The sequence below is a fragment of the Apodemus sylvaticus genome, chromosome 2 (genome assembly GCF_947179515.1).
Source record: "Apodemus sylvaticus chromosome 2, mApoSyl1.1, whole genome shotgun sequence".
In the NCBI taxonomy this organism is placed as follows: Eukaryota; Metazoa; Chordata; class Mammalia; order Rodentia; family Muridae; genus Apodemus; species Apodemus sylvaticus.
In genome coordinates, this window is record NC_067473.1 from 146,361,088 (window position 1) to 146,388,307 (window position 27,220).

Genomic DNA, 27,220 nt, shown 5'->3' on the forward strand with positions numbered 1-27,220 from the left:
CCTCCCACTCACTGTGATCCTTAATCTGCCCAGTGCCAGCCTTCCCAGTTCATGCCCTGGCTCCTTAGTCCCATCTCTGGTGGGGGAGCTGGGCTTGTTGTCTCAGACTCATGGCCAGGAATGGCAGCCAGGCTTGCCCCTCCCCCCTGCCCCAGCATCACTTCACCCTGCTTTGGAGAGCTCTGCTATATGTGCTGTTGATAGTGCAGGCAGAGAATCAAATTTAGAAAATACTTCTTCCTCATCCACATTGAATTCCAAGAAAGGCAATGGCAGAAAGCCACAGCAGTGCTGTTTGTCATGTGACTCGGGCCCCAGTGGCACGGAGAGGGGTGAGCAGCTGGGTCCGCCCTTGCCTTCACCACCCCTGCCAGCCAAGTTTCTTACTACCTCCACTAGGAAGTAAAACCTACACCTTGATCCCAAATCCCTGCCTTCTTTGTCCTTGGAACAGGCTAAAAACCAGTTCTTCTGGGACATAAATGAACACTGGCCCTCTCTGGGGAGGAGCCGGCACTTCTCCCACCCAGTCTGTTCCAATTATATCTCCTTCCGCCATTTTTATGGCATTTAGATAAGTTTAGCAAGTTAGAGGAGGCTAGGGGTACACAACCCACTCCCGGCTGCTAGAAGGAAGGCTGAGCTGGAGGATAGCCCAAGCCAGGAGTCAAGGCTACCCTTCACAGTGTGGTGAAAGCATGTGAGAGGAAGGAGTAGGAAAGAGAGGGCAAGAGGGCGAGAGGCAGGCGGGCGGGCGGGCCGGCAGGTGGGCGGGCGGGCCTTGCACTTGGCACTCTATCTCCCATGCCCCTAATGTACCCCGCAGCCTCCTCCCTCCCGTCTCTCAGCTGATGGACCTGAGGCACAGTGGAGAGTTCACCACCTGGCACCGTTCACAAGCTCGCTCTCACCCTTCCTACTCTGTGGCACCCATTTTAAAAAACTAACCCCCTTTCTCTCCCTCCCCTGGAAATGAGTTTCCTGTGAGCCCAGGACGCCCAGCTCAGGGGCACTTGGTTCCTAACTCTTTTCAGTGTCCTGAGATATTCTTTCCTGTGATGACTGTGAACATGAAGGAGCTCAGAGCCCTTGTGCTTCTCTCTTGCAGGGGCTACGCCATCGCCAGCAGCAGCGATGACCGCATGAATGAGCCTCCCACCTCGCTGGGACTTGTGCCTCACCAGGTGAGTGATTTGGAAATGAAGTGTGGTCCTGCCCCATCCTCTCTAGAGGGGAAGGTGGGACACCATGCTCCTGCAGCAGCACAACTACTGCAGTGGGGCCTGGGAGGGGAGAATGTTGTTTTCTGGGGACACTGCTGGGAGGAAAAGAACCCATGGCACTGCCTCACTTTGATGCTTTATAGCCGCTGACTAGACTCTGCCACGCAGTGGAAAAAGAAGGGACGGGGCTCGGGACTGCCATGCATGGTTCAGCCAGCTTCAGCCTCAGCCCTGCCTGCCGTTTACAGCCTTCCCGGGCCCACTCTCAGAACTTCTCAGGGCTTTATTTTCCTGTCTACAAACCACAGTGAGCTCCCTGGTAGGCATGGAGACCGGGCTGATAAATGCCAGCCCAGCAGCCCAGAATACAGATAATCTGACCAGCCTTCAGTGCCCAGTGTCCTACCAGGGCCTCTTCCCACCACAGCTTACAGGGCCTGTGCCTCAGTTTGAAATGAGAGACACCAGGAAGATGGGCCGAGGCCCACTGGTCCTGCTTCTCAGTATGCACGCTGCCTTTGGGGGAAACAGGGCAGTTTTAGTGTCACTCTTGGGGGGCTGTCCTCCACGGTCCTATGCATTCCACCCCATAGCTGGGAGGGGTTCCCTTCGCTACAGACCTCACCTGACCAATTCATTTGTTTGGTGCTGGCATGAAACCCAGGGCGTCATGCATACCTAGCATGCGCTCTACCACTGAGTAGTCCCCCAGCCCTGTGCCTGGCACTGCCCAGGGAGGATAAATCAGCAGAAGGCAAGGCTAGCCCACCGTCATGGTGAGTCAGTGAAGCTGTGATCCAAGCCCACATTTTGCCCCATGGCTGCTGTTCTCCCAGGGCTTCTGAGACTGGAGAGCCCCAGGTTACACTGGCCCCTCAGCCATGCCTTCTGTCTGTGCCACTTCCTGTCGTGTACCTGCTGTCTTAACCTGTTTATGTCAGGAAAGTAGGTGCTTTAACAAGGGTTTAGGGGTACCTCTGCCCCAGCTTTAGAAACTGTAGAACCCTGGAAAAGGTGGCTTCCCTCAGTACTCCCCAAGGGTGTCATTTGTCTGACCTGAACAAGTCAGTCTTTTTCCACAGACACTCCCAGCAGACCTGGCAACATGGCGACCAACCCTCCCCCACCACACACGGTTGCTGACCTTCAGGCTGGCCTGGCTACTCTCATTCCCACCTTCTCCAGGTCATCTTGCCTCTCTTCCTGCCCTGTCCTTCCTGCTCCTCATCTCCCTTACAGATTCCATGATGATGAAGGCCTTAATTAAAATTCCCATCATGCCCCTGCACTGATTTCCCCCTTTAAGTTAAATTGCAGCTCTGTTGCTTTCTAGTGCGGAGGCCAGGGGGCAAATTGCCCTCCCTAGACAGGTGGTGTGTCAGAAGCGTGTGCCCGTGTTTCCCAGGTGCTATGGCAACTCACCCCTCGATGGGCATTCACCCCAACGAGCGAGCTGGCAGCTGCCTGCCGCTCACCAAGCTTTCCAGCAGTCTCATCTTCTGCAGTTGTCTAAAGGGTTATTTTGGTTGTTGGCCATCTCTTCATTTGGCCTTTTCAAAGGCTGAAGAATAATGCCACCGTATATGGTAAAAGTGTGTGTGTGTGTGTGTGTGTGTGTGTGTGTGTGTGTTGCTTACTTATTTCAAGTTTTAAGCCTTTATTTTTAGCAACATTCTAAAAAGGAAAAAAGAGAAAGAACTTTAGAACTAATCAGAATTGCTCAGTCTCCATTTAAACAAATGGGTTTTTTCCCTTTTTCTCAAGTGGAGGGGACTACTTCTGCAATGTACTTTGATTAGGAGCATCATCTCCACAGAGCTGGGCCTGGTGGCAGATTCAGCATTGTTCTCCCCTCCTCCTCCCTCTCCTTCCCCTCCTCCTCCTCTCCCTCCCCTCTCCTCCACTCCCCTCCTTCTCTTCCTCTCCTCTCCCTCCTCCAGAGACAAATGGTTTCCTGTTGGAGGGGAGCTGGCTAAGTCCCTTTGTGTATTTTGCTTGTAAAGAATGACCTGTAAAGTTCTGGCTCATTTTCTCAGTGCCCCAAGGAGAGTGCTTATTAATCTGTCCCTGTGGAGTGGGCTGCCTGGAAAGCCCTCACCCTACCCCCACCCCAGCACCATTGTGTAATGGAGACCATTCCTTGACTTCTCTGCTGTCCCTCCATATGAGTGCACTGGCAAATTGGCCCCCTTCAGATATGTCTGGGGCAGTGAGAACCCTGATTAGTCCCCAACTGAAATCAACTGAGTGTTACAGCTGAGGAAACCTGGAGCTCGCCTGGAAACTGGAAAACCACTCACTGTGAGAAAGCAGGCTCTTGGGGTGGAAACTTTTTTTCTTACATTTATTTAATTTTTTAGTCTCTGGCCCAACCCACAGGAATAGATACTGCAAGCAGGCAGGAAGTAAAGCTACTTTGTATATGAAGAGAGTGGGGGGTTTATCTCAAAAAATGTATTATATAGATGCATAAACCACATACAGATAATGACCCAAACCACTAAATGAATGATCCAAGTATTCACAAAGTGAACACACACACACACACACACACACACACACACACGCACGCACAATTATGTGTTTGTGTGCTTCTCCTGATGCCCCTTCCAACAGAAAGGTAAGCTCTTCCCTATTCCTAGAAGCTTTCACCACACTTTGATCCACTTTGAGAAAGTGGATCCTATAGTGTGTGCCCTCCCACCAGGGGACTTGGGCAGACAACTTTTTCATTGTAGTTCTCAGCAATAAATTGATATCCCACCAACTTGGATCTTTTATTAAGACAATGATAACCAGACAACATGGCACAGCTTGTAGTCCCAGCAGTTGGGGGTGGGAACAGGCAGGTTGAGAGTTCAAGGTTCTCTGGGCCGCATAGTAAGGCCGTGACTCAAATGTGAGAGTTGGAGGTGGGTGACTCGGTAGAGAAAGCACTTGTTGTACAAGCCCTGGGACCACACTTCATATTCCTGGTTCCCATGCAAGTGCAGGGTGAGCACGACAGCCCACCTATGAGCCCAGCACTGGCACTTGGGAGGAAGAGACAGGAGGAGACTCTTAGAGCACTTGGCCAGTTAGACCAGCCTCACCGAAGAGCCTTGGGTCCAGGTGAGAAGTCCTGCCTCTACACACCGAAGAAAGACGGAATAGTAACCCCTGGTGCATATTCTGAGTTGTGTGTGTGTGTGTGTGTGTGTGTCTTGTGACCTCCATATATGTGCATCACACACCAGGGGAAAAGTGAGAGGCAAGAAAGGAAGTCAAGTAATTGGATTTGGTACTTTTTCATCTTGATGACAAAATGTCTGCCAGAGGCAAGTTAAGAGAAGGATTTGTTCTAGATCACAGGCCAGCACAGAGAAGAGGGTGTGGCAACAAGAGTATGAGACCGCATGCCACATTGTGTCCACAGTCAGGAAGCAGAGAGATTGTGAGGGTCCCTATAAGCCTCACCCCCAGCAAGGAAGCAGCCGCTTGAGGTGAAGAACGAAATCCACGCAGCACCTCCTCAGCAGGCCCGGGTCAGACGCTTGCAGACCTCCCTCATGGTTTATTTCCCTTGCCCACTTAAAAACTGTAAAACTTTTGGGGAAAGTCTCCACACTGCAGTTATGGGAACAACGCTTCAGGGATAGCTACATGGAAACTCCCTCGCAACACACATCTTTATAGCAAAGCACCTGTGGCCTTTACAATAAGAATGGAGTTCTAGTGCCTGACAGCAGTGCTGGGGGAAGGGCCCAGGGAGGGAAGATGGGCTCTACTAATGGAGGAGGCCTGGGTGCTGTTCCCTCAGAGTGTTTTAACAAGTCTGCTTCCTCTGATGCCTCTCAAAGCTGTGCCTCATACAAGACAGAATGCTGGAGCTCAGCTGGCTCCCTCTCCCCTTTTTCTATGGTCTAGGACCCCAGCCCATGGTGTGGTACTACCCACATCCAGAAAGGGCCTCCCCTCTTTGTAGTCTGAAAACTCCCACACAGACACACCTAGAGGTATGTCTCCTAGGTGACTCCAAGTCCAGCCGAATTGCCCGTGGCGATTGACCATGGTAGTTGTCTTTTCCTGGCTCTTGGGTGAGCGCTACAAGGCTTTGATGGAGAGAAGTCCACTCAGGTGTTATAAAATGTACAGCCTCTCCTGACCCTCAAGAAAGTTGGCCTTCTGGTCTCTGAGCCTGACTGGCGGAACTTTGACACCTATGGTCAGTCAGCCTTTGCCTGCTTGCCTCAGAAGGACCCTGCAGCAGGTATCCAGACACCCAGGTCCTGTTTTAACTTGTGAACTAAGCAGTTAGCAGGTTCTGACTTTAAGGAGTGTACTACTAACTCTGAAATACTGATGAGGAAAAGTCTCTGAGTATGCGTGTCCTGTGCCTAGAGGTGTGTGTGTGTGTGTGTGTGTGTGTGTGTATTAGTGTGTCCCCACACATGAATACAAGTGCCCACAGAGGTCAGAGTGTCAGGTGCCCCTGGAGCTGGGGTTACAGGCAGTTGTAAGTGGCTTGATGTGGGTTCTGGGAATCAAAATCAGAAAGAAATTGTCCTCAGGAAGAAATCAGGTGCTCTTAACCACTGAGCCATCTTTCTGTCCCCAAGCCTTCTATTTTTAATAAGGTCTCTTTGGCGGGGTTGGGGGAGCATTTCAAGGATGCTCAACTCTTGTGCCCTTTCTGCTTCGAGGAGGTCCAATAAGAGGTCATTGCCTGAGGTGTAGCCTAGCAAAGAGCTGCCTTGCTCTACCTCCCCTCAGGCTCTGTGGCCTCAGATAGATGGAGGCAGGAAAATGGGACAGTCCACAGTTGTGCTATGTTGGCTGCTGTAGTTTGTGGCTGGTCATACTGTCCATCTTCTCCATACAACCAGCCAAGCAGGTGCTTCCCGGGCAGAGACACCACAGAGCACCCTGGGAGCAGAGTCATCAGGAAGTGCTTGCCCTTGGTACGGTCTAAGGTAATCGGCAAGGCCCAGGCATGAGGACATAGTAGGACCTCTGTCCAGAGGGAGGAACCTGAAAGCTAGGAGGGCCCCAGGTATCCGGCCTGACCACTGCCTCCTGCCGTTCACCTGCCCCTCGGCAAAGCCTCGTCTCCTCTGAACCTGTTTTCTGCCTCTAAATGAGGACATCCTAATAGCAGGCCCAAGAGTCAGATAGATTGTATTCGTTAGCAGAATTGTAAGCACACAAGACATTTGCCCATGTTAACTTTCTTTCTCTTTCCACTTTTTATTGAAATGGAAGTTTGTCTACCCTCTAAACAGGAAATTAGGAAGAGTCATGGAACTCAAGAAACAATGTTTGAGCTACATGTTGAGAGTTAGCTGCACCCTACAATGTTTTTCTGAGGATGATGCTGGCTGGCTTCCAGTTCAGCGCTCTGGTCCCTCTGTGGCTCCGGTTTGATACTGAGAGGCAGGCAGTGATGGGAACGGAAGCTGTTCTCTGAAACAAAGGCCTCCACAGTGAGCCTGAACTCCATCTTGGCACAGGGTGTGATTAGGACTCTTCAGCATCGAGGATCGATCTGGAGTTCCAGGCACATTTTTATGCATGCAGACTCCAAGCTCTAGCAGCCTTGCCAAGCCTGGCTGGAGCTGCTGCGGCACCCGTGCAGCGGGGCTCCCAGGGGCTTCTGGGCACTGCAGGGTGGCTGGTCCTGAGCAGCGGGTCTCAGCTTCCCATCGCGGTGAGGTGGGTTTGTTAGTTACCCTGAGCACAGGTGGAAACCTGGCCAGGACAGTGGTCCAGAGAGGAGGCCCCTCCTTTCCTGATCTATTTCGTTTGTGTCCAACTGGGTAAAATCCACTGAAGATAATTGAATTCACCTTCTGTGTTTATTTTTTTGCTTGACAGTGTTTGAGTTCCTCCTTTTCTCCCTCCCTCCCACGCTCCCTTTGTCCTCTGTGCTTTTCCACCAGGCTTTAGAGCCAAAATAAACCAGAGCTGGGATTGTTGGCTCTTCTCTTTGGTGCTTGTAAGGCTGTGCCATTTTTCTGAGTCCTGGTTATCTTATCTGGAAAGTGTGGAAGGTAATTGGATGCAGTGATACCCAAGCGAGCTGACATAGGACCCAATGCATGTAGATGAGTTGACATAGGACCAGTGCATGTGGGCGAGCTGACATAGGACCCAGTGCATGTGGGCGAGCTGACATAGGACCAGTGCATGTGGGCGAGCTGACATAGGACCAGTGCATGTGGGCGAGCTGACATAGGACCCAGTGCATGTGGACGATCAAACATAGGACCCAGTGCGTGTGGGCGAGCAGACAGAGGACCAGTGCGTGTGGGCGAGCTGACATAGGACCAGTGCATGTGGGCAAGCTGACATAGGACCAGTGCATGTGGGCGAGCTGACATAGGACCAGTGCATGTGGGCGAGCTGACATAGGACCAGTGCATGTGGGCGAGCTGACATAGGACCAGTGCATGTGGGCGAGCTGACATAGGACCAGTGCATGTGGGCGAGCTGACATAGGACCAGTGCGTGTGGGCGAGCTGACATAGGACCCAGTGCATGTGGACGATCAAACATAGGACCCAGTGCGTGTGGGCGAGCAGACAGAGGACCAGTGCGTGTGGGCGAGCTGACAGAGGACCAGTGCGTGTGGGCAAGCTGACAGAGGACCAGTGCATGTGGACAAGCAGACATAGGACCAGTGCGTGTGGGCGAGCTGACAGGACCAGTGCGTGTGGGCGAGCTGACAGAGGACCAGTGCGTGTGGGTGCCCTGCATCCCTACCCGGCGTGACAAGGGGAAGCCTTGGCCACTGTGTGGAGAGCAGACTAGAGGTATAAAGAACCCTTGTAAAACTGGAGGCATTTTAGTTAAAATTACAACTCCATCCAGGGATTCCCATCCCTGCCCTGCCATCAGTCACCTCTGAGCCCTTCCAGACTATACCTTTGCTGGCACAGCTCAGGGCCACCACTGGAAACCTCTAGGACATGGTCATCGGAGATGCACACCACCCTAGAAAGAGACTTTGTGGTGGCATTCCTTCCGGGGATGGTCACTCTTCAGGTGGCATGGAGCCAGGTCTACTCGGTGAACTAACACCTCTTAGTGTAACATATTTCACCTCTTGGTGTAGAGGACCCAAGTTTAGTTCCAGCATCTAAGTCTGAAATCTTGCAACTGTCATCCCCAGGGGATCCTAATACCTCTCTCCATGGGCACTGCACACATGAGGGCACATACACACACTTTAAATAAGTCTTAAAAAAACAGAATAAAGACATTCCACAGCACTTTATATTCCTTTTTAATTTAAATATTTGTTTGGCCCATAAGGTGGAATAGTGGTGTTCTTCCTAGAAAATGTGGAAAGAATTCTAATATGGGGTAGATGTTTCCTTTCTTTGACTGCGAAATGATGCCTGGCCTCTGAAAAAATATCCCTTAGGACTTCTACGTAACCTGGATCTTGGGTCACTCTGGGAGTTATGCAGAGACGGGGCTTCACTCTGTAGCCCAGGCTTGCCTTATACTAAGGCTGCCCTTCTATCAGAGCTGGGATAACTGAGGAAAGTGCCGCACTGTGGGCAGCAGCCTCTGCTCCATAAGTTCTATGCATTTCCTGTCAGGCTGAGGGACTGAGTTGGCCTTACACGTAGACGTCATTTGTGGCCCCTCAGATCTTCGTGGTCTACAGCCTTGCTGGGTGCTGCAACTCTGATACTGCAGGGCTTGTTCGCAACTTTGAGCTCTTACACACTTGGCCAGCGGATGACATGGTGGAGAAGGTGTTTGCCAGCAGGTAACGCTGCAGCTGGCGATGGGGACTCACCCCTGTAATCCCAGCACTGAGAGAAGGGAGCCTGGGCTACAGAGGGAATCCCTTTCTCAAAAATAAGCAAACAGACATCTGTGGCCTGACTGAATTTGCACATGCAAAAGAAGGATTTTAGCCCCTTACTTCATGCCATGAATGAAGATTAGCCACGGGGCTGGTGAGATGGCTTGACCCCTGGGGGTGCACCTGTGACCTGTGTTACTCTCATTCTCTCCCTCTCCCTCTCCCTCTCCGTGTCTCTCTCTCTTTCTCTTTCTCTCTCTCTCTCTCTCTCTCTCTCTCTCTCTGTCTCTCTCCCCCCCCCCCCTCTCTCTCTCTCTGTCTCTCTCTCTCTCTCTCCTCTCCTTTTCAGCTTCCTAACTAGTTCTACTCTCTCCCTTACTCTAGCTCTGCTCCCAACCTCTGTTCATAAGCTTAGCAGAGACCGTTCCTACAGAACACAAATGACAACGGGAGCTCCATGTGCCACCACAGAATGGAGACACAGATATGTAGGCCACTTTCAGCAGCATTTTAGTGGAAATGTGTCAGATCTGATTGCTTTAAAAGACCTCAGTGTGAAAATAACTTAGGCGCGTGAGAGGCGCACTGAGCATGCGCGCATCTCGTCTTTTTGTTATATTTATTTACTTGGGTATCTGTGCATGGGTGAGTGTGAGCCAGGGCACGCATGCATGGTCAGAGGCAAGTTTGTAGGAGTCAGTTCTCCCCACCACGTGGACCCAGGGGCCCAGCCCAGGTCCTCGGGCTTGGCAGCCGGGGCTTTCACTGCTGAGCCGTCTCCCTGACCCCTGAGCTTGCATTTGAACTCGGAACACCCAGTGTTCATGAGGGTCTCAACATTGTCCTTTGTCATTTGCAGTTGAGGTCCTTTCATCAGTTTTGATGACTTGTCCTGGTTCCTGACTAGCAGACACCCTCCCCCCTGAACCGCCTCTTGTTCTAGTTTGTGAAGTGGCCACCACATTCCTTAGAGACAAGAAACTAAAAGTCACATTTTCAAAGGTTCCCAAGGAGTCAGTCAGTTGTGACTTAATACTTGTGCTGGATAGTTTTATGTCAACTTGACCCAAGCTAAAGTCATTTGGGAAGACAGAACCTTAATTAAGAAAATGCCTCTGTATGATTGGGCTGCACACAAACCTGTAGGACATTTTCTTAATGATTGACGAGAGAGGACCCAGCCCATTCCTGGTAGTGCATCCCTGGGCGGGTGGTCCTGGGGCCTATAGAAAGCAGGCGGAGCACGCCATGAGAGCAAAGCCGTGAGCAGCACCCTTCCGTGGCCTCCAGTTCCTGCCCTGACTTTTGGGGATCAACTGTGATGTGGAAGTGTAAACTGAAATAAACCCTTTCCTCCCAAAATGCTTTCGGTCATGGTGTTTCTCACAGCAGCAGGAAACTGGGATGCCACCTTTAGTCATGGTGACCACAACAGCAGGATGAGCCTGAGGCAAGCCCCATTAGAACCCAGGTTTCATTTTCTCCTGCTCACGCACACCAGCCTGCTTCACCTTTCTGAATGTACGGTTCATTACTGAAAACTGGAAGTTCTAGCATCAAAGAAATGAACTTTCAAGATTTGTGTTATCTTGTTTACTGCAATGCTGGCTTCTGTGGAAATGATCAAGGCTATCCCATTACTAGTTTTATAAATGATATCTTCCTGGTACATAAGAGAGGCTGCAGCTCACCATCACCACTCAGCTACGGTGGGTGGAGCCCACGAGCTGCTCTCAAAGTGGATTTATTGGTTGCAATTAGATGTTTCTCCTCAAGGTGGTGCTGTCTCCCCATCAATGTCATGACTGCACCGTTCTATTTCCGTGGGGTCTGTGTTCAGCGGCTGGTCAGTGTGCCTGCCTTTACGGCAGGCTTTGCCTTCTGTTGTCTGCCCTTGAGAAGCCACTGCAGAGCTGTGGAAATGCACATTTACCCCAGGCCTCTGTATTTCCGTAAGAGAAGGAGTCAGAGCAACCTAGATGACTGAGTTCTGTTTTGTGATGCCGGGGTATAACCCCGGCCTCCTACACGCCAGGCAAGCAACCTGCCATTGGTCTACACCCTAGCTCTCAGACAATTCTTAAAACAGTACTTTCTGTTTGTTTTGTTCTTGAGACAACAAGGTCTCATGTAGCCCAGGCTGCCCTTAGACATGCGATGTGGCCAAGGATGACTTTGAACTCCTGATCCTCCTGCCTCTACCTCCTCAGTCCTGGGATCTGAGATGTCTGGTCGTATGCCACGCTGGTGATGGAACACGGAGCCTGGTGTATACTAGCCAGGGATTCGACCCACTAAGCCACACCCCAACCCTGAGACAGTGCTTGAGAGCGCCTGCCTCGCTTTTTGTGTTTTGAAGTAAGTTTGCTTTTAGGTCTCAAACATTCAAAAATCATGTATTTCATAGGATAAAGAGCCAGTATAGTTCTCTCCCAAACCTATCACAGTGTGGGGAGGAACTTACATTCACAGACTCACCTGTGTCTGGTCCCCTCATAACCATCTCCTTGTCACCCATAGACATGCGTCATTATCGCTGTGTTCATCCCTGGCGTAATGAGTAATCGTTCTGTTTGTTTTTAGATCCGAGGTTTTCTGTCACGGTTCGATAATGTCCTTCCTGTCAGCCTGGCATTTGATAAATGTACAGCCTGTTCACCCAAAGTAAGTCATTTTACCTCTGAGCAATTTAACCCGGCCAGTGGGATGGTGAGTTCGTGCGTGCGTGCGAGCGTAGAAGAGGGGGCCCTGGCAGGCTTGGTCCTGATGCTGGTGATCTGTATTCATCCAGAGACGCCAGCTTTGGAAATCTCAGGTTCTAGTGTGCAGAGAGCCCGAGCTGGCTGCTGGGACAGTTCTTGCTTTATAGTGCTTTCAGTTTGACTATAAAGCTCTCCTGAGGTTCCCAGTTCCCCTCCTGAGAGTTCCCTTCCCTGCACCTACTCAGCAGAGCAGTTTTTAAGCTTTCCCCAGAAGGTGGGGGGTTTCAGGCAGTCCCAGCTGTGTTTTGGAGATGTTCCTAATACAAAGGAACAGCAAGCGGAGACAGGGACCTGGAAGGGCCTGGATTGGGAGGCCGGAACAAGGCCCCTTCCTCTTTGATCTTTCCAGCAGCTCTAAAAATAGAGCAGGGCTGTTGTCCATTGTAATGGGAACCGGCTGATGCATCTCAGAACTACATGGCATCTCGGGTTTTTAATAGGCTCTGAGTTATTCTCACATGTGTACTGTATGTGACAGCTGATTCCCTTTGGATGTCCCTTTGAGCCAGTGGCTCTCAACCTTCCTAACACTGTGACTCTTTAGTACAGTTCCTCATGTTATGGTGACCACAACCATAAAAGTATTTTTGTCACTACTTCATATCTGTAATTTTACTACTACTATGAATCATGATGTAAATATCTGATATGCAACCCTGTGAAAGGGCCGTTCGACCTCTCCAAAAGGGGTCACGCCCCTCTGGTTGAGTGGTGGTTAAACCACCACTTTAAGCCTTCAACCTTCCCCTTTCCAGCTCCTACTTGGGGTGCTACGCAGACTAACTTGTGGGGGTCACTCACCCCAAGCCGGCATTTCTCAAAGGTCTGAGTTTTCCCTGCTGTGCCTCCTGCTATGGACAGAGCTGAGGAAACTGAATTCTATGAAATGTCTACTTAGAGTAGCTTCTGTCTTGACCTGTTTGCCTAACAGTGGAATTTGGGATCAATAAGCCATAGTGATGAATTTGGTTACATCTGGGCACTCCGGAGTGGAGAGTGGTTTGTTTTCCTTTCTGCTCTGAGGGTAAACTAAACCTGATTTGTTGTTGGACATCTCAAGTGCCGGGCTGAGATTTAAACCTTATAATTTGTGGGTAAATGGCCTCTGAGCCCTTTCTTCTTGCTGTTTCTCAAGGTATCCTGTATCCTCTTTGGCAGGACCGAGGGTGGTGATGTGCACATCTGTCTGCAGGGACAGGGTCTCAGGACTGTGTGCTCCTCAGTGGAAATGACTGTCTGTCCGTCAGTCTGTCTGTCTGTTCATTGTACAGCTGAACTAATTGCCCTCCAAATAACTTGGCGGGATTATTTTCAAACTGAAATCCTTTGGTGCCTATGCCAGAAGTGTCTCTGTGGCTTTATGTAGGTCTAGCTCATCAATGAGATGAAGATAATTGGGTTCTCAGAGAAATGTGAGCATTTGCTTTCCTGCTCTGTTTCTTATTAAATCTGCCCATAAGACGCTGTCTGTAAAGAACCCCAGGAGTACCTCAGGCTACCCCCTCCTTTTTCTTTAAGAGAGAATAGCTTTTTGTATTTTTGTCCTCCCACCTTGGAAGCATCAGATTAAACACAGGTATGGTGTCTTTGTTACCAGAGTTATTTCCTGCCAGTGGCCATTCAGAGTCCTGCGTTACACAAACTTGCCGGCTGAGTTAATACAAACTGACGTGGATTTTCACAGCTGCGCTGTTCCCATAGCGATCACTTTCCATGTGGTCTGGATATTGGGTTTCCTTTGTGTTGAGAGGGTTGCACCTCTTTCCAGGAGAAGCCCCTCATTCACTCTCTTGGCGCCCTTCCCTGTCATCTGCATCATTTGTAGACGGAGCGTTGATTCTTCGAAATGACAATTCCAATTACGCTGAATGCTCTCTGAGTGTTTGCCTAGCGCTTACTCAGCAGGATGTTTTTTATACTGAGTCATGTCTGAGTTGCTGCTGTTTGAATCAAAATTCTTTGGAGCTAAAAGTGAGTTCTACAAATTTTTCCTTTGATATTCATGAAGTCATTTTTTAAAAAATTTTTTCTCAGTCATAAGAATTTCATACATTTATACAATAACACATTATCATATCTTTCTGTTTCCCTTCTTCAACTCCCCTTAAACCATTCCCTAACACAGCCTTTCCCAACTACATGCTCCCACCCTTAGTAACCTACTTAGTCCCATTAGCACTTCCTTTGTGTACACGGGTGTCGGGAAGGAACTTGGGAAATCATCTGTCAGAGGCCACACATTCAAGAGAAAATAAGTCTCCCTCCCCCCAGCAGCTATCAGCTGCCAGTAGCTTCCCAGGAGGAGATGGGGACCTGGGTCCCACCTCAGCCATCTGGGCTGGAATTTTGACTGGGTTTGTCTCACCCAGGACTCCTGCAGGTATCCATAGTTTCTCCGAGTTCTTGAGTGTGACGCCATGTCAAGTCCAGAGCTTTGAATTTCAGGGCTCTCCTCATCCTCCAGCTCTAAGTCCTTTGTGCCTCCTGTCCTGCTGGCTTCCCAGCCCTTTCACAGGTGGTGGTGTTTAGAAGCCTGTCCCACTGAGGACTGAGCTTCTGTCTCTTGTTCCCATGAAATGATGTTTTCCTTTGGTGGTTTCCAGTAACTGTTCTCCCGACCCCCACCCCAAAGAGAGGCTCATTCTACTCCTGCTTGGTTTCGCCTCAATAGGAAGGACACTCTCTTTATTAAGTGGTGATGCTGATGGTGTAACCCCCATCATGTTGCCAGAGTTGAAGAAGACATGGGTCTCTGAACTCAGGTCTGGGAAAGTGGCATCATTGTCCCTCTCAGCATGGCCTGGCCTGTTTGATCTTAGCCTGGGACAGAGCTGGTGAACTGTTGCATTCACACATGTGTGAGGAGGTGTGAGTGCTGAGGGGGCTTTTAGTTTAATGTGTTTCATCATCTCGAAGAGCTTCCTCAAACAGTGCCATCCACCACCAGAATTAGAAGAGGCCTTTTTCACACATGTTACTTTTCATTCCTGGAATGTGGTGAACTTCTAGCAGGCCAACAGGTGTGACTGTGAACCAGAAATCTAGAAAAGCTGTCCCAGAATGCTTTGAGGCAATTTCTTAAGTCTGTCTCTTAATTTCTTTCTCTTATTTCTAATTAAGATTGTTTCTTAGTAATGTTGTATTTTAGTACAGTTTTTAAAAAGATTTATATTTAAATTAAATGAGTGAATAGGAGAGTGGAGATCTTACAGGGGGCAGAAGTACCTGGTCCCCTGGAACTTGAGTTTCAAGCAGCTGTGAGCAGCCTGATATGGATGCTGAGAACTGACCTCGGGTCCTCTGCAGGAACAGCTTAACCACCGAGCTTCTCTCTAGCCCTTCTCAGACACCGTTAAAAAACTGAGGCAGGAGAGATGGCTCAGCGGTCAAGAGTGCTGCTCTCGCAGAGGATCTGGGTTCAATTCCCAGCACCCAAATGGTGGCTTGTAAGTCCAGTTCCATAGAACCAGTATAACTGCATAAAGGTCCAATCTGATCCTGAAGCGAGTCCCTCACTTCAGGTGGCTGGTAAGTCCGTTCTCTCTCTGGCCTCTGTGGGCACCAAACAAAATACACATACAATCAGGCAAAATAATAAATCAGAAAGAGAGGGAGAGAGGGAGAGAAAGAGAGAACAGAGGGAGGGAAGGAGGGAAAGAAGGAAGGAAGGAAGGAAGGAAGGAAGGAAGGAAGGAAGGAAGGAAGGAAGGAAGGAAGGAAGGAAGGAAGGAAAGAAAGATGAACTTACAGAAAACTGCAGAATCTGTTCTATGTGGCCTTTGGCAGAGTCCCCAGGTTTCTCCCATCCGCCCCTCTGCTGTCCTGCCTCCTCAGCTCTGCCCCTTCTGGTTCCTTTGTTGAGTTTTCCAGAGTCAACAGGGAACTCTTCCTTCTCAGCTAAACATCTCCCTGTGAATTTCCTAAGAACAAAGACCCACTCTCACCAACACACACACAGGAAGCAGACCGTTCAGTGTTAACAGCCACTGCACCTGACCCAATGTCTATTTCAAACATTGCCTTGGAATGTTCTTAATGGGTTTCCCTCTTTCTCTTTCTCCCAAATGAAGGCTCACTTCAGGACCAGATCGGACCTTTATGTAGTTAGGATGTTTCCTCTGATCTCCCTCCGCCTGGGAGAGGTCTCTAAACTCTCCTTTCCCCTGCCCATGCCCTTTTGAGGCATTCTCTGTTATGTTTGTAGAATCTCCCTTGGTTTGGATCCGTCTAATGTACCCACATGCCTGGAGGCATGTGAAATGTTTGTCACCACTGATGCTGTTCATTTCCTTCTGAAGCCTGGTTCCCCTCATCCTGAATAGATGGACTTGCCTGCTCGCATCTAGAATATACAGAAGCCTTAAACTGCTAGTCCCTTCTACTTTAGAAAATGGTACTGAGCAGACGACTTAGTCATTAAAGGGCTTGCCATGCATGTATGAGGGCCTAAATTGGGATGTCCAGCATCTGCACAAAGGCCAGGTGTTGGTGACATGGTTCTGTGACCTCAGTGCTAAGCGTGAAGACCCTGTCATAAAAGTAAGGTCGGGTGTGATAAAGGAAGAAAACCTCTAGCCACCACATGCATACACACATTTATGTCCAGGTATCTACAGGCCCATATATATATACATACACAGACACACAGATGCACACAGGCACACAGGCACACACACACCACACACACACACACACACACATACATGATTCCAAAAGAAATGAGCATAGTACATAGAGCACGGTCTGTATCATAGTCCTCTTTCTTGCTGGCTTCCTAGAGAGGAATGCTCTCACCCTAAAGCAATTCTGTGGCAGTGACTAGACAGGCTGCAGTGAGAAAGGCGAGAGGAAAGTCACTGCCATCTGATGACATCAGCTGGTCACCCGCTGTTCATCACTCTAGAACTTTCTAGTCTCTTCCACAGGAGAGGAGAGGATGTCTACCAGGAATGATGTTTTTCTTTAAGGAATCCAGACATCTTTCAATGTTTCCATAGCAGTAGCTTTGTTTCTGGAGCCCAGAAGTTGGCCAGAAGCTTCTGAGGTGACTGGAGAGTGAGGTGCAGGGCTATTTCTGAGGGGGAGTGCAGGGGGCAGAATTCCTGAGCATGCTCACCTGAGGGGCAGTGTGCAAGACTGAGCTGCTTCTTGCTGCATGGCTCTGTCACCCACAGAATCTTTGACATCCTCTTGAGAGGAAGCAGGCCTCAAGCCTGGCTTGCCTGCCATCTGGGGTGCGTGTCCTGCACAGATGTACCAAGATGTCCTCAGAAACTTGATCTTGAGGTTTTAGTTAGCAATGAGCCAGGCTAATGATCTTGTCGTTCTGGTGATGCCCATGTGGAGGGGCTTCTGCCGATGGCTTGTCAGACAACTTCTGAGATGTTGGGGATGAGTGTCCTGGGAAGTGAGGAGGAGAAGGAGGATTAGTGTGACAGCCACCAGCTGGTGTCATCAGATGGCAGACAGTTTTCTTGCTTTTCTTACCACAGCCTGTTGCTATAACATAGCTGTAACCTATTTTTAATGATGGCTCTTAAATGCTTTAACCCCCCCTTAGCCCACCACTCACCAGAGGAAGTGGGAAAGAAAGGAACTGGTGAAATGCACCTGTTTAGAAAGGTTCTTTGGAGCAACTCCTGTCTGTGTTGTCTGGAAATCGGCAGTTCAGTTCACAGGTCAGCAGTGGTAGCTCGATCCACTTGCAAACACTTCACAGATACACCAGCTGTCCAGTTCAGCAGAGTCAGGTTAGCAACAGCAGTGACACGACCTAGCAGATAGCCAGGCCTCTCAGCCTTAGTACTAGTCGGCAGGAGGGACCAGGAAGAACACCAGGAGAAGTTCTTGACTGTGCCTCTCTCAGCAAAGTGAGGATCAGAGAAGACTTGAGACTCACAAGCATTGCACAGCGAGCTCTATAAGCAAACCTAGCGCAGCCCCCATCACTGCCCAGAGTCCTATTTACACCCTCCCAGCATCGTGTGTCCTCCATGTGTCCTGCCTCAGCACGTGCTTCTGTCTCAGCTGACATCACCCTGCTAATCAGCCTGAGTTCACGGAAGCACAGCAAGAAACTGCAGCACACCACCAGAAGTTTTTTGTTTTTTGTTTTGTGTGTTTGTGTGTTTGTGCAGTTCTATGAAGTCCGGACAAATGCAGCTCAACCTCACAATGTAAGGTGAACCATGTCCTTTCGCATGCATGTTATAGCAGAACATCCTTTCACCTGTGTCTGCTTCAGCTAAACATTCCTTCACAAGTTTGACCCAGTAAAACACCATCCAACTGCCTTTCCAAAGAACCCTTAAGTTTCTACTTTACACCCCCCCTTTCCTTCTATTGTACAATTACCTGTGATGGAAAAAGTGTAAGGGGCCAGGGGTAGCTCAGTTGGAAAATGAGTTGCTGTGAAAGGGTGAGGACCTGAGTTCAAATCCCTAGAACCTACATAAAGCAGCATGGTTAGTGCACATCTGTAATCTCATCACCTCTAGGACAGTGAAAGGCAGAACAAGAAAAATCTCTGAAAGCTTTCAGGAAACCTGGCATACACAGCAACAGACAACATGAGACCCTGGGACAAGCAAGGCAGAAGGTGAGGCTGGCACCAAGGTCTCGTGCCATGTATGGGCCTGCACTTACATGATCATGTACACTTGCACATACCATATACACAGAGAAAGAGTTTTGAAAGAAGCATAAAATACCAGAACTAAACCTCTTTATTGAAACGTTCTTTTAGAAGGAGTTCTGACCAGAGCAACCAATCACCTGAGAGTTCTGTACACATAGTCTTAGAAAATAAAAGGACCAAGCTTAGACTTGGAGGAAGGCTCGGGCGAGAGCAGGCATCCATCACTGAGTTGCTATGGATGCATGGTAGGTGCTAGAGATACACTGTGCAGAACACAAGCTATTGCTGCCATTCACCTCTGAGAGGCTACTCCAAAGGCATGTGTGTAAAGGGCTGGGTGCTGTCAGGAGGTGGTGGAACCTCTGAGACGAAGTGAGGTCGCTGGGGATGTTCCTGGAAGGGGATGATCCTGGACCCTTCCTTTCTTTCCACCCATGGACTCCCACCAGAGTGTAACCACCTGACCTCACCCCCAGAAACAATGGACCAACTGACCATGAATTGAGTCTTCTAAAAAAAAGTCTGAAATTTTCTTTTCTATTTAAAATTGATTGCCCAAATATTTTGTTACAGTAACTGGAAGCTGACTATTACAATGATCAAAAGAAACATTATGCTATGCTTTTAATCCCAACATTCTGAAGACAGAAGCAGGAGGCTCTCTGTGAGGTCAGTCAGGGCTACATAGAAAAATCTTGTCTCAAAAAAAGGCATTATCCTCAAGAGGAAAAAAAAAAGATTTGTTGGGGCTGAAGAGATGTTCAGCAGTTAAAGGACTTGCTATTCTTCCAAAGGACCTGAGTTTGGTACCCAGCACCCAACCACCAGAAACTCCAGCCCCAGGGGATCCAGCACCCTCTTCTGGCCTCTGTGGGCACTGCACTCATGTGCACATACCCACACACATATACATAGTCAAAAATAAAATAAATCTAAATAAAAGAGAAAGAAATGAGATGTGCAGGGTGAGACAGCCTGCCCAGCAATGATGCCACCACCCTTGGGCCCTGCTCTGTGTGAAGGTGCATGGCCCTGTCTGGACAACCCAATTCATTTTTATAAATGGAGCTACCGTGAGGAGAGTTTGTTGAGAGTCACTTCTGAGCTGAGGTGAAAAGACAAATAGGAATTTAACCCATGGGTGAGAGAACGAGAGAGCAATTGCAGTCAGGAGGACAGACTTATATAATGGTCAGAGAAAACACTGCACATGAGAAGCCTTTGAATGCCCAGCATGGTAGAACCTTAAGGAGGGATGGCCATTTGCCTCCACAAGCAGCATTTCCCAAGACGGAATGTAAGATTCTGTTTTGAATCTTAAAATTCCACATAAAACTCTCTCACCTCCGCCTGGAGTGCAGGGACTTTCCCAGCCTATGACATTCAGCAGCCACAGTAGGGGATTCCCAGGTTCCTGGCTCTGTTCACTGCCTCGCCTGCTGAGTGACCCCGAGGTAGGTGCTTCTGCCTCTGTCCGCCTCCGTGTCTTCCTTCGGCTAGTGAGTCAGCTCCGTGAGATAAGTGCGGCTCTCTCCTCACTCTTCAAGTTATTCGCTTCTACACTTTGGATTGAGGTTCTTTCCATCTTTGTTTTATTTTGTGTCCCATGCTTGGGGTGGAAGCCAGATCTTCTGGCGTGCTTTACGCCCCAGCCCAGCAATCCATTTTAATTGCAGAAAAGTATAAAAATATAGTTAAGGACAAGAGCCATCAGCGGTCACCTGCCATTGTTGATTGTGCATTGTGCCCTTGACATAGTGATGTGTAGCTAGACTCTATTCCTGCTGTCAGTTTGAAATGAGCTTCGGGTAGGGGGATTAGAGCACTGTGACAAATGTCCTGCCTGCTTCTCAGGACTTTACAAGGACTGGCCCGTGCCCAATCAGAAGAGCTCCCAAGGGCTTCTACCCAGAGAGTCTGCCTACAGCTTCTCAGTGGCAAATATTACTCAGAATGGAGCTGCAGCCAGGGTTTTCTTCCCCTTTCCAAAAGGGACATAAATCTCTAGTTGGGAAAATGATGAGTAACCCCCACCCTGGTCCTCTTTTCCTATCTCACTTACCCAGCAAGGCCTCATGCTTTCTATTTGAGCGGGTGATGGGATCCATATGTGTGGTTGTGTGGTGTAAACGGTATCCCACATCTCGTCCTTAGCAACTTGTGTTTCTCCCATTTGCAGAGCTGCTAGGCTCCCCAAAGGCACTGGGATGTCCCGCCAGGGCCTGGGAGCAGTGCTCAGCTATACGCAGTAACCTCACAGCCCTTGGCTCTTCCTCCTCTTTGGAAAATCTAGGATGTTTTCTCCCTTTGCTTCAATTTCCTCATCCATAGAGTGGGGAAAATATTTTTTTGTTTCTCGGGGAAATTACAATGGCTGACGCATATCCAGTTTTTCAGCCCAGGCACCAGGGCCTTTGCCCACTCCTGGGACTGGTGTTGACACAGAAACAGGAAGAAAACAAAGACCACTGTGGTGGCCTGTAGTATCCCTGAGTATGTGGCGTCTGCCTCCTCAAGCTGCTCTTTCTCCACAGACAGACATGAGAGTCTGGGATCTGGAAGTCAAGACTCTAGGCTGCCTCAGTTTTTTAAAACTGCAGAAATCTTGCCCTCATGTCCCCTGACAGCCCTGTTTGAAAACCTTCCTCATGATTCCAGGGGACACAGCCTCCCTGCTGACCTGGTCCTCTGAGGCCTCTGATCAGCGGCAAAGGTTACCCTGCTTCCCTGATGCCTGTGGTCACTTGAGTATACTTTTCCCTTCAGGCATCCTCCTGTCTCTTATGCAGACCAGAAAATATAGGGCTATGATCTTTTCAGTGGTTCTCCTGATGGTCAGGCTGTTCATCTTCAGGACATTGAAATATTAGGCATTTATAGGTTAGAAATAATTCATGTTTAGCCTTGGTCTCACATCTATCCCCTAATTCTTAAGTCTTTTGGGTCATGGACTGTGTTCATGTTGATGAAATGAGTTGACGTACTCCTTTGGAAAATGTGCAGCCACTGTAGCTATGCAGAGTGTTTCAGTGGCTTCCTGTCACCGTGCTGGTAGGACACCTGGCCCCCTGAGGCTTGCAGGACAAATGTAGGACAAACAAACCCTGCCCAGGTTCTCCTGGAAAAGTGACTGGGAGGCAATCCCTGCAACCAGCCCAGTCCTACCATGACACTTACGGCTTTGGAGCGGTACCAGGTCTCTCTAGGGACTCATTTTCTTTAATCACAGGAAACTATAAAGGACTGATCTGCCACTGAGCCTGTCTTGTGCCCAGCTGCAGCCAACTGGGGGACAGGAGGACAGTAACCCTGTTCAGAGTTGTGTGGGTCAGTTCCTCCCCTCGAGGGCACAGAGCCTGGGCAATCTCTTCTCATGATCCTCATCCCCTGTGGTATTTATGTGATGTAGTGATCAGACGAAGGGCAGAAGGGAAGGCTCGGCTTGGAGCAACAGTCTGCCCACTGAACTGAGAGACAGATCCACTTGAACTGGGAAGCTTTTAGGTACATATGTTTTTACCTAAACAGGCTATATATGTATGTATAAAGATTTAGTCATTTTTATGGGTCTGTGCTGTGTGAGTTTGTATGCACAATCTATATGTACCAGAGCCCTTGGAGGCCAGAATAGGGCATCAGATCCTTTAGAACTGAAATTATAGGCAGTTATAAGCCTCTATGTGGATGATATAAAACCACTTTTTTGCAAGAGCAGCAGGTTCTCTTAACTGCTGAACCTTCCCTCTAGTCCCTTATTTCTTATGTGCATGTGTCTAAATGTTCACCTACATGAGTTCATGTATACCTTGTGTGTGCAGGAGCCAGCAAAGGCCAGAGGGGGCATCAGATCCCATAGAGCTGAAGTTAGAAGTGGTTGTGAGGCACCTTGTATGTGCTGGGAACAGAACTCAAGCCTCTGCAAGAGCAGTAAGCATCCTTAGTCACCAAATCATATCTCCAGCTCCAATATAACTACTTAAATGGAATATTTGTAACGTCCAAAAATATATTTACATGCATTTATTTTACTGACTTTAAAGTGAATCAGCTAAATAATTTCATAAAGCCAGAAGTGTTGAGTCACACTAATTATCTCAGCAGTCAGAGGCTGAGGCAAGAGTCTGAAGCCAATCCAAGCAGGCTATAGAGGGAGCCCTTGTTTCAAAATACTATAATAATAATAATAATAATAATAATAATAATAACAATAACAACCAATAATTTATGGGATATTTTTGGTTGATAATGTGTTGAGTTTCTGCTGATGTCCTTCTGGACAAGATGGTAATGCTGGATAGCGGCATCTTCCTTTGTCTGAGGTCCTTTAATCATCCTTAGCCAACAACCAAACAGATTGCTGCAAGAGATAGCTAGGTCCTAGCAGACGTCAAGTGCGAGGACACGAGAACAAGCAATAGCTCATGAACATCAGCAAGTGGAACTAGAGGACGTCAGGCGCCCACTGTCCAACGGGATGCTGTCCAGCAGGCATGACGACACAGTGCCCTTTGCTGGTTGGTGCCAGATTGGGGCACGGCCGTTTACAGTGCTGCCTCTTGTCCAGCAGATTCCGCTCAACTTTCACCTCCCCATCTGCTTTAGTGACATCTTTGATGACCTGTTCCTCTTGGAAGATCATGCCCAGAGTTTACCAAAACTAGCTGCCTTTGGGAGTTACCAAAGTTGGCTTAGCATTGAATTCAAGGGCATTCCAGCAGTGAGCTCTCTGAAGGCGTTGCTTGCTGCCCTGTGAGGATTTGAAATGCCCGTTCTAAAAGTCCTCTTCTCGGGCTGCTCTGGGACCTCTTTGTAAGGAATGCTCCTTCCCATTATACTTGCCTGCTTTGTTTCGCTTGTGTGTGAGAACATGAGTGGAGGTCAGACATGAGCTAGGGACTGAACTCAGGGCAGTGAGGCTTGGCAGCAGGTGCCCCACCCACTGAGCCATCTTGTCACCCCCTTGGTATTTCTAAAAGTCGTCAGCACCATAGACTTTTGCCACAGAAGAGATAAAGGAACTGTTGTGCAGACATTGTTCTCAAAGTCAGCCTCCTCATGACTTGTTATGTTACCTGATGACAGTGATACATCCCAGAGTATCTGTCTTTCCTGCTTTAAGTAATGTTCTCATCATTGTGTTTTATTCTAAAGAATGAAAGCCCTCCATGTTCCCCGTTTCCAGACCACCAGAGAGCTGGTAAAAGCACGCATGGAGCAATACATCTTAAATTTTCAGCCCTCGCCAGACCCGGGGAATCTCTCCTACGTGGTCCTGGGGCAGCAGGTGTGCCATCAGTGTGCAAGTCTGATACCCAGGCAGCGAGTGTCCCTGCACTGACTGTTGGGGAGGGCGTGCCTGGCTCACTCCCTCCTCTGCACAGCTTGTGCCTACACAACTGACTGTAGATTTGCTGACACTTCTGAGTATTTTTAAGGACTTGGCTAGCACTCCAACTTGGTGTGATTTGTGGAAGCAAGAAATATGCCTGGGCTTCTCCTGATCGTTTTTCAGCTTCTTCTTGAAGGACCTTGGAGGAAGGGATAATAGAAGCAGGGTTTGAGGGCAGTGTGCTCCCATGAATCCTGAACACGGACCTTGATAGAGCATCACTGCCCCTTACAGAACAGTGTTTATTCTTTACTCTGTAGAACTGCAGATGTGGCTGTATGCTGACTTAAGCATTAGTTTCACTTGATCTGACTGACATAGAGAACCAATTCAATCATGTGAGCATATTTTTTTAAAAATTTAAGTGAGGTGCTGAAGAGAGGACTAGAAAGCACCCCAGTAGAAAGCCTTGCTAAGTGTAAGCAGGAGGACCCAACTGAGAATCCGCAAGAGGACACATAAAATCCAGGATATGATGAGTGTACATCATCCCAGAACATAGGAAGTAGAGACAAAAAAAAATTTGTTTTTGGAAGCATGAGAGGCAGCTAGCCAGGTCTACACAGGAAAAAACAAGACACTGTCTCGAAGTGGAAAGTATAAGACCCAGTGCCCGAGGTTGTCTCCTGACTCCATATGCATCTGCCAGATGTAGCGGTGTGCACACATTTACACATACATTGCACATATGCATAGGTAAGCGAATGATGGACGGGGAGAGCTCAGGAGGTAGAGGGTGTGCCTTGCACACTTTGCCTTGCACACATTTGCAGGCTGACTTTGATTCCCAGTATCATATAAATCAGGTATAAAAATTAAAAAATGGAAAGGAATGCTTATGGAAAGTAGTTATCTTTGAGAAGGAAAGGCACACATAGTTTTCTGGTCCAGTGGAGCGGGAAGCGGTCCCATTACGCAGCGCCCCCCCCCCATGCCCTTACCTTCCCATAGGCACCAGAACACGTGGGAGAATGAGACCTGTGCCACCCTGCCCAGCTCTGCCAGGGGTGGCCACTCAGGGACCCTTACAGGTCACTCCCTGAGAGAGACTGTGTATATGTTTGATGAGCTGGGCTTGGCCAGCTCAAGACTCCAGACAAATACTTGAGACAGTGTCCCTAGGCTCATGGTATGGTCCTCTTAGTAACTTAGTTACTTAGTTACTAAGTAACCTGAGGAACAAAGTGGTGAATTCTTGACATTCAAGAGTGGATTCTTTATTTTTAATTAAAAAAATTTTTTTAAGCCAGATGTGGTGGTACATGCCTTAATATTAGTTCTCTGAAGGCAGAGACAGGTGGATATCTGCAAGTTGGAGACCAATCTAGTTTACATAGCAAGTTCCAGGCCTGCCAGGGATACATAGTAAGACCCTGTCTCAAAGAAAAGAATTGTAACTTGTGTGTGTGTGTGTGTTCATTATATATGAATGCCAGCTATATGTATATGCACCAAGTATGTGCCTGTTGCCTGTGGTGGCCAGAAGTGGGTGTTGGTCCCCCAAAGTTACAAGAGGCTGTTAGCTACCATAATGGATACTAGAACTGAGTCTGGGTCCTTAGGAGAGCAGCAAGTACATGTAATCACTGCCCCTGATCTCCAGCTCCTAAAATGTTTGTTATGAGCCAGAATCTTGTTAGCCTAGGCTTTCCTCAATCTCAGGGACATCCATCCTGCCTCTAAGTAACTTGAGACTGTACATTGTGAATAAACGGAATGAGCAATTTTCTAAAAAATAGTTTTACATTTAAAGGAATGGCATTCTACTTCCATGAAGCCAACGGATACAAACTGGAACTATTTGGAAAAGAATTAGTCTGTACTAAAGGTACACAGACTTTTCTCCATCCTTACTCTGTTTACACAGAATTATAAGCACCCTGTACCTAGCATTTGCATCTTGTCTGTATTCTAGACAATGTAGATATGATTCCAGTCTACAGAAGGATATGCACAGGTGACACCATCTTAGATAGATAAAGAGTTTATGCTGGATCCTAGAGCTGGATTTGGACACCACATAATATAGCATTAAATGCCACAGATGACTATAGCCAGGGCATCAAGATGAGTGTTGCCCCTCACACATACACCATGTGACCATGTATGGCCTTAGAGGCATGACTCAGTCTTTCTGAGAGAGTCTTCCTCTGGTATAAAAGAGTTAAAATACTTTTCAATGGCCACAACAATGTAGTGAGAGGCGGCCTGCCTGGCGTCATACAGCGGGGCTAGATGAGTGTCTTTATGGCTCTACTGAACAGAAATTGGTGACTTCCCCCCACCTCATAAATATTCTCATTTGCAATGTAAAGTCTCATCTTTAGAGGTCTTTAAATAAAAGAGGGCAGAAGCAAAAAGGGTGAACCATTCTTTCCCAAAACAATGGAGCTTAGGAGGGAACAGATTGCAACCCCTGGGGTATCAGAGCCTATTTCTTTCCATTTCTTGGGAGTCTGTAACTAGGAGTTTAAATATTAACCTCTATACTGCTGCAGTTTGGTGCTCCTAAGAAAATGACGGTGCTGTCCCCAGGCCATAGTGACTGTGTAGGTGCCTGGACTTAAGCTGAGCCAACAGAAGCTGTGGAGGAGTCACTCACATGTGACCTGACTACTGAATCTCTGCTCTCTGAAGCAGGGACAGGAGACAGTGTGGCAGTTGCATGTTCGTGTTGTCCCTGTTCCACTACTTTCTGGAAGTCTGGGGGCCCTTGCTCATTCCTTCTGTTTGTTGTGGCTGTAAACTGGCGGGGGCTGGTCAGTGCCCACCCGGGTGAGAGTTGCCCCGTCTTGTCTTTCCCTCCTGAGGTCCTTCAGTAGCTTTGATGGATGTTATCTCTATGTTGTCTTTAGTGCCCTGTGAGCTGACCAGCAAGAAAGCTCTTCCGTCTGTCCAGCATCAAGGAAGTCTGAGATTCCTAGCTTGCAGTCTAAATGCCTCCTGTGCCCACAGTAATGTGCTCAGGCTAGCCACTGTGCTTGTTTTTGGGGGAAGGTTCCCCTTGAAACTGTCAGCAGCTAGGTTGAGTGGAGAAACTGTCTGCTGTCGTTAGCGGTCTTGGCCTTTAAGGGCATTCTGCTGTCTAAAGGGATAGGTTTTGTCTAGTCAGAGTTCACAGCATGCTCAGGACAACTGTAGAGGCCGGAGCAGCTTGTCAGATGCCCCATGAGAGTCCAGAGCTTTGCCTTGAGTTTGAACAAACTTAGTTCCCTTTTGTTTTAGTTCATTCTCAGCTTAAGTCAAACATTTGGAGGCTTAGGGACATTCAGCTGCAACAACTAGAAAACACTTCTTGGAAAACACAGTGCTTCTGGTCTGCACTGACTTGAAACAGCATAGTTGCCTCTGACCCCTCCCTTCTAAAGTTGGCATTGATCAAATGATGTCATTTTGAGTAGCATTGAAAGG

General features: G+C 48.5%; 1 protein-coding gene across 13 annotated transcripts in view; it reads left to right on the forward strand.

Annotated features, from left to right (window-relative positions):
* Atg7 (autophagy related 7) overlaps positions 1-27,220 on the forward strand; it is a 241,271-nt gene that overhangs the window by 97,281 nt on the left and 116,770 nt on the right. For all 13 annotated transcript variants that reach the window (XM_052174569.1, XM_052174579.1, XM_052174568.1 and 10 more), the window contains 2 exons: positions 1,109-1,184; positions 11,605-11,685. In XM_052174569.1, the coding sequence (XP_052030529.1) occupies positions 1,109-1,184; positions 11,605-11,685 (157 nt within the window). The remainder of the gene's footprint in view (positions 1-1,108; positions 1,185-11,604; positions 11,686-27,220) is intronic.